The 7,804-nt window shown below is 47.5% G+C and overlaps 1 protein-coding gene across 1 annotated transcript in view; it reads right to left on the bottom strand.

Annotated features, from left to right (window-relative positions):
• Positions 1-5,342, bottom strand: part of PTH1R (parathyroid hormone 1 receptor) — a gene marked incomplete at its 5' end in the record, with an annotated part of 55,147 nt that extends 49,805 nt beyond the window's left edge. Inside the window, one exon of the mRNA XM_010142309.1 lies at positions 5,246-5,342. Within this exon, the coding sequence (XP_010140611.1) occupies positions 5,246-5,342 (97 nt within the window). The remainder of the gene's footprint in view (positions 1-5,245) is intronic.
• Between the last annotated feature and the right edge of the window lie 2,462 nt (positions 5,343-7,804).

The following is a 7,804-nucleotide window of genomic DNA, read 5'->3' as shown; positions in this document are numbered from 1 at the left end:
TAACGCTCAAGGCAGGACTGCTTCCACCAACACCTTTCTTTCCTGGCGCTGCTCCTTGCCCTGTGATGTCTCTCTTGTTTTTGTGGCTGCAAGATAAACCAGACCAGGAAGCTCATCCAGCTGAAAAACAAACTTCCTCCAAAAAAGGCTCTTTGTCACATCAATCAGTGGTGCCATTGGCCCTGCCCATACTTGCATTTAAAGAGATTCTGAGATACCTATCAAATGCTTTCTGGTGACAAGAAAACTGGCCTCTGTGTACATACACAGGTCCTTAGCACCTCTGTCACCATAACTGAGCTCTGCTCGACCCTTCTTAGCCAAGCTGTCACATCAAGAAGATAGGTTTGTGCTGGTCACTCCTTCCCTTTGCCGAGGAGATGCCCTGTAGGACTAGTTCAGGACATGACATGCAATTAGGAGCCCATGGGACTCCATCTTCTCGTCTGAGAGAAGAGACATTACTGCTGTCTCCTCACACCTTCCATCTGGCTGCCTCTGAGCTGGTAGAAGAGCAATGCTTCACTCAGCCTGGTTCAAATCCAGTTATGAAATGGATGTGTTGATGAGAGCAGGAAGAGATCCTCAGAAGGCTCCTTGGAGAAGCAGAGGCTGCCTGCAGATGCACACACCCCTATTTCTCATGTCTTAAAGAGCCACAAGAGGGAAGTATCCCTGCATTTTCGCAACAATGCATGCATCTCTCAAAGTCTTCTTCCGACTCCCTCCACAAGCTGTAACACTGAACGCTGAGGAGTGCAGGACAAAAACCCAGAGTGGAGACGTGAAAGCCAGACCTCTAGCTGCACAAGTCTTCGCTTGCTGAAGAGTTTGCATTAAATATCTAGTGCACATCAGCTCTAAAACAGCCATGGAGTCAAAGGCCTCTTCTCCTACGACCTTTGTGGTTAAGAGTTTCCCTGGAGAGATGGGACTCTCAAGCCCAAAGCCACTCCTTGTTGACTGGGGCCAGGGGTTTTAAGCAGGAACTTTTTCTCCTTTCCCAAACATCCTACACCACTGGGCTGTCTGCAGGGCTGTCCCTCATGACCCACATGCTGAAGGTGCTACAATGCTCCTGAGATACTGACTCTACAGACAGATCATGAGGTTGAGCAGCTGACATCCAGCTCTTGCCTTTTGGTACTTTCAGATGGTTTTTTTTCAGATGTTTTTCCAATGTAAAAAATGGATGATTTACCCAGACCTTCCCTTCCCTCCTTGTCCAGCTTTGTACCTGCTGCACCAATCTTTAATATTTGAGCCTTGAAATCTATAGGGAGGAATCAATCCCCCTGTGGAGACTCAATGCTGTTGGCTTGGGACCCTTAATCCCCTGGGCAGGACTAATCATAGAAATGTGTGTTGGAAAGGACATCTGAACATCTCTGGTCCAACCTTCAAAACCAGCAGGAGGTGAGGTCAGGTCAGTCATGGCTTTGTCTAGCCAACTTTTGAAAACCTCTGAAGATAGAGATCCCACCACATTTTCAGCTGAGCTACCTCATGCTAGGCTGCCCTCCTAAGGATCACACCATCATCATCAGTAACCATATAATACTGCAGCGTGTTAATTGATACATCTAAATCAGCATTCGATCATTGGATTTAATCTGTGATCAACATCTGGAGACAGCTGGGAGGCAGACGCCACCCCAAATGATGCTCTTCTCTGTCCACCAACTGTAGAAGGAGCTCAGATGTTCAAGGTCATCAGTAATCCTCCTCTGCTGCACATGACTATCACCAACACTGCGATGACCTCGGCTCAAATTCATAATGACTCCAATAACCGTGACTTTTGCTTTATGGGTAACTTCTTCAGGTTCATTGTGCCACTGTAAGAGGGTGAAACCACACCCCCTTACTCCCTTTTGCAAGGCAGATCCTTTGACCTCCAGGATGCCATGGAGCAGCTCTGCTTTATTATGCACAGAGAGGGCAGGTTGCGCAATCTCTCCAGGGTCTTCTGTAGGATTCTTATGGCCATTTATCGACCACGTGGGGACAGTTTCTCTCATTCAGAAGACTTCCAGAAACTAACTGTAACCCAGGGAGATTGAACCAGGAGCTTATGCTGCCTCCTGCATCACATACCTTTAGCCTGGGCTGATTTGTTTTGGTTTTGTTGGTTTTTTTTTTTTTGTCACTTTCATTGCTGTTGTTTTGTTTTCTTATGTTTTATATGTATATTAAAGAGGCTGGACTGTGCCTCTTCCCTTTTGCCCTTTGAATACCTGGCAGATGAACAAATCATTTCAGGCCAAGGGGTGAACTGCTCCCTATGATCTTGCAAACATTCTTCCCAGCAGGGCTTGCCCCACCTCTAATAAAAAATATGTCTGTTCTACACTTGCAGCCTTTGGAGTGGGACCTATTCATCACTCTCTGAAAAGTAAAACTGGGCAGGGGTTTAGGCTCCAGCCTTGCTTTCAGGAGGCGCTGGGAGCTGTCAAGACAGGAAGGAGCACAGCTGGCTGCCACAGGGGAGATCTTGCAAAGAGTTGAGGACCTTTGTGCATCTGCCATGGAGACCATCAGTCTGCACTGCCAGCAGATAGATATAGCGGCACATAACACCATCAGCTGCCCTTATTATTAAAGAGATGGTCAAGCGGACCTGGGCACAGCTCTCTGCCTGTCTGCTCAGTCACTTGTTTTCCTTACAGGAAAGGCTGATTCTTGCAGAGCCAAAATACAAACATGCTGTGAGGGAGAACTCTGTTCTACACCAATAAAAATCCAAAGACAAGCCAGACAGGGGACATGACAGGGTGGTAACAAAACCCAAGTTCTCTACAGCAGTTAGAAAAGTGCTCCTGCCACCCAAGCAGGTGCTCCTCAGAAATATTGAGTGATAACACAGAAGACTGCCTGAAGGTTTGAGGTGGCCATCCAGGTTTTACATTGCTCCCGGTCTCAACCACTTTGCCCCCGTAAATACTGTCTGTGGGTGAAGGCTGGTGCATCTTTATTGTGAAGAGCATGTCAGCTTTCCCAGGCTTTTTCTTTTGGGTGTGCAGCGAGGGAAGAGGTGGCAGGATCAGGTTCTCCATCTGGCTGAAAAGGACACAGACTTGTATGCCCTTGGGTGATGAGTACACATAGAAACCAGGCCCCAGTTTCCATACCTTCAAAGGAGGGAAGAACTGGACCTAACCACTTTTCACCCTGGGCTCTGAAGACTCTGCGCAAAAAGCAAACTTCTGAGCTTTAGCCAAACAATTAATTGCATTAAGCTAACACAGTGCAGATTACAGCCTTTTGTTCTGTCGCCCCTCCCTCCACAAGAGGATCTGAAACTGTCTGTCTCCTTTGAGTCCTGCAGAGCGAGGGAACAAGCACTGCAGAACAGAGACTGAGTTAGTCTGTTCGCAAATACCCTGCAATGTTACCACCTTGCGTCTCCAGGGGTCTAAAAACCTGTGGATGGCAGCTCTTCCGCAAGGGAAGATCTTTTCCAAATTGCCAAATCCTCTGTGCCCATCAACTCTTTAGACCAGCTCAGAGATGGTCTGGCAACTTACTGCCTTGCTTGTGAAGTGCTAGAGTGAATTTCTGGGGTCCTACGGAGGTGCTGCCACTGGAGGATCTTTTACAGCTTCTTAAGAAAACATTTATTGGGAAAGGTTAAATCAGAATTCATTCTGCCTTTGGATTAGTGGACCTTTTGCAGATTAATTTGATTGAATTACCTATTGTTAAAGATTGCCCTGAGTCTTTAAAGCCTTGAATATACTGCTGTGAGTATTGACATCAAGATGATTCTTCCTCCTGGCTGTGCTATTTGGTATTGGGCAGAGATTTGCTACAGATGATGGAGCAGAGACATGAGTTTTATTGCACCAGCAGCTCAAGATCGGATTTTCCAGAGACGGGACACGGGGCCACAAGGTATCTAAATGACTGTATTAGATTTCCTTCTGTTCCAGTCAATGGCAGAGCTAATGCTGGCCTCAGTTGCAGAACCAGGTCTCAAAACAGAACCAAGGGCACGTTTGCAAAGCTCTGTGATTTGATTCCTTTGCTCTACCAAAATGACCACGGTCAAGGGCCCAAAGTCATACACATCTCCTCAGCCCTACCAAAACTGCAGCTGACAGCCTAGGAGAGAGAGCAATACTAAATGCTGACAGTCTCATAAATAAGAGTTAGAAAATAGGGTGTGAGGGCGAGACCAGTTGGTTGATATCACCAGATCCCAAGGTGGTCTATAGTACAACAGAAGGAAATGCCTTTGCACATGTATTTTTAAATGAGGTGTTAATTGGGCATTGGGTGAATGGGACAAAGAACCAACAGAGGATGTGGCTTGAGGTTTTGGCTGATGTAAAGCTGGAGCTCTGGAATAAATTGTAGGCTGGGTTTATACAGCCCCTTGCTGTCCTTTCCTACAGGAGGAGGACACCAGTTGGGCAGACAACTGCTCTAAAATCACAGCTGGCTTTGGGGACCTTTCCCTCTGATGGTGATGTCTCCAGATATTCCCACAGTGATGGCTGTGAGAGGAGAGATCTCCAAGATGCAACAAGCAAGGCGGGAAGCATTCCAGCTCGTCCCCTTCTCTCAGGCAACAGAGGGAGAAGGGACAGGATGCCCACCCAGGACTAGCTGGGTGGGTGCAGGGTGCCTCAGCACTCAGCCCTGGTACCAATAATGAGCACATGTGAAAACAATGAAAGAAACCAACAGGGGATGATTACTTTGCTACCCACATGAGAGAGCTTTCTCCCTCCCTTCTCCCTCCAGCCCTACATCTGGTAGTGATTTTGCAGACCAAAATAGAAAGGAAGTGGAAGAAAGAGGCTTAGCTGAGCTTGGGCCCATTTGAGGAGAATAGAGTAAGTCAGAGAGTGGTGTTGGAAGGGTAATTTGTTATCCCCTACCACTGCTGTCTTGCTGCAAAGGATCTTGGGAAAACTGATAGGTGATGCTATCTCCCAGGCTTTGCCTGGACTTTGGGTCTAGTGATAAGGACTGTAAGCCCATGGCCGTGACTCTTGCATCCTCCTGACCCCTTGGCATCTGGAGTTCTGGAGCAGAAGGAGGTTGTGACAACTTTGTTTCCCTGCATCTTGTGCTGAAAGATCTTCGCTATAGTCAAACCTGCAAAACCAATATGTTGGTCCTTCTTCAGCTGCTCCCCTCACATGCTCTGTGTGTGGGGCTGAGGGGAAGGGCTGGGGTTGAGCAGAGAGGGACCCAGCTCCAGATATGCAGTCTGAGTTGTTGTGGGAACACTCACCATACACCTTGGCTTTCAGGTGTCGTTCGCACTTAGCCTTGGCTTTTAGCAGTAGGAAGATCTGCTCCTCTTTGGTGATGACATCATCAGCATCCACCTGCAGTGATGGGGAGAAATGAGGTTAAACCTCAGCATGTGAAGAGCAGCAGGACACAAACTTCCTAGGTAAGGCAGGTGTTTCGAATGCAAAATCTCCTTTGCATCAGCAGTTCCCTCCACTAGCTTTGCTCTGTGGATCTCCATTCTCTCAGCAATCAGTGTCCCAAGCAACACCTCTTACAAGACACCACATGGAATCATCATGTGTACACAGCAAAGGAGGCTCAGGCTGAAGCTGCTCACACCACACACATGCACACACAGGAAGGGAGCAATTTCTGGGGTGGCATGTCCCAGCTCATAGGGGTGAGGCTGCTTGTACCTAATCTTGTACCAAGGCAGGGCTGTGAGCTGACAGCATCTGCTCCCAAAAGGCTGAAGGCTTAGAGGAAAGAATTTGTGAGCATCATCCTGGGAAGATGAGATTTCTCCTCCTATAGGGTCTCCAGATATCAATGGACAAAAAGAAGGGGGGACGGGGAGGGTGCTTTACCCACAGCCTGTTTCACCCTCTTGTGTTTGCTGCTTGCTGATACTTGCTTTATGAAGCTGGCACATTCCCAACGGGCATGACTGGCCTTGGGAAGCTTGGGGTACAACCGTGGGGAAGGCTTGTTCTGCGAACACTTTGGTTGTTAAAATGTACAGAGCTTTGATCTAGTGCTGGTGTGTCCTGCTCAGACATCCAGGAGCAGTCCCACTGCCAGAGTCTGAGATTAGGAAGAACCTTTCTCCCAGGTCAGTTTGACAGGATTGGGTGGAAACTCCACTGTACCAGCTACACTGGGATGATGCTGCCTTGGTTCTTCCCTCCTCTGTTCCCCCAACAGACCCAGACACTTAACCTAACCACAGTAACCTTCTCCTACATTAAATTTCTGCCTTAGGTTTGAATGAGTGATGCAGATCTTAGGTGCTTTGTGGTTTGCAGCATAGAGGGGGATGAGGAAATTTGTGGACCATATCCATCTACTGGCAAGCCTCCCTTGCAGGCTCTGACCTGCAGGCTCTGGCCACCTTTGTGAAACCTTTTAGGTTTCACAGCACCATCCTTGGTGCTCTGCCAGTCATGGCAAAAGAGTCTGAGAGATCAGGACTGAGAGGGATCCTTATCCACAAGATCACCCCAAAGAAGTTTGAAAGCACAGAAGAGCCAAGTATAATAGTCTTAATACAGGTCCTGAATTAAGGATGTTGTTAAGTTGGGATAAATTGTAGAGCCTGCCCATGGAGATGGCTGCTCATTTCAACCACTCTGAAGAGGAGTAATCGCGTTTCGTTGTACACCCCCAAAATCACTGATTTAAGGTTCCTTTCCTCATTTTAAGTTAATGCATTTGGGAAAGCAAGTCAGATTAACCAGCTGAAGGCCAATCAGTTCTCCAGCAAGACTTACTACAAATGACATGAGAGTTAATGAAATCCAGCTTAGAAGCAAACCCAGCTTCAATTTCCCAGCGTGCTCCTATGGAGAGGAGCAGTGGATGTTTAAGCAGCTGGTGCAGTAATGGACATGCAGACGGGTAGCTAGATCTGATAAAGGGATTCAGGGTAAAACAGAAGTTAGTTTTCATGTCCTTGGAAAAAGTCCATGCTAAAAATCCTTCAGAAGCGGGAGCTGGTTTTAAAACCGCGTTAACGTTAATGCAAAGCAAAGCCATCCCTTTCCAGATGTTCGGTCTGTCCACATTTAAAGCAACATCCCGCATTTCAACTCTTTCATTGGAAACATAAAACCTCTGAGTCAAAACCTGCTGTCATTTATATCTGCACAAACCCTGAGCGATTCCACCAAAGCTGGAAGAGTTGGTCTGGATTTATAGTGGCCAGAGTAGAATCTGACCTCAGGCATTTCAGATGATTCATCCCTTGCACGCTCAGTCCTCAGGCTCCTTTGGCTGCGGGGAGCTCCCAGCCAGAGGGATGATTTGTCTCCAGGCCAGGCACAGCAAATAAATTTTACTTCCTAGAAAGGGAGATAAGTCACTGAACTGGGCAGAACGGCTGGGGCAGAGCTCTGGACTTGACCCAGGTTTTCAGCTGTCCTGAGCCCTGGATACTCAAATTTCCAAAACCTGCCAGAACCTTAAAAAAACCCGAACAGCCCACAACTCCCCATTCTCTCCCATTCTGCAAAACCAGTTTGAATGCTAAGAGGATGTTTGGGACAGGCTTTCTGTGTTTCTCCTGCATCAAGGAGGCTGAAACCTGTGAAACACATGTACCAATAAGAACAGAGATTTTTCACTAAATCCCGTGACTTGAAGGAGATTCTTATTCTCAAGAGACCTCTAGAAAAACTGCACAGTCTGGCAATGCTGCTCCTTTGCTGCTGAATAACTCACATTAAAGTCCTAAGTAAAACTGGGCTGAGCACTGATGGTCTGAACTTGTCATCCCCTCCTGTCCCACTTTCCATCCCTTGCCCCCACCCCTTGTCAAAGAGCAGCTTTGGACCTG

Source organism: Buceros rhinoceros, unplaced genomic scaffold (genome assembly GCF_000710305.1).
Source record: "Buceros rhinoceros silvestris isolate BGI_N320 unplaced genomic scaffold, ASM71030v1 scaffold1438, whole genome shotgun sequence".
Classification (NCBI taxonomy): Eukaryota; Metazoa; Chordata; class Aves; order Bucerotiformes; family Bucerotidae; genus Buceros; species Buceros rhinoceros.
Note: the sequence above shows the minus strand (reverse complement) of the source record. Positions and strands in the feature narration are given on the sequence as shown.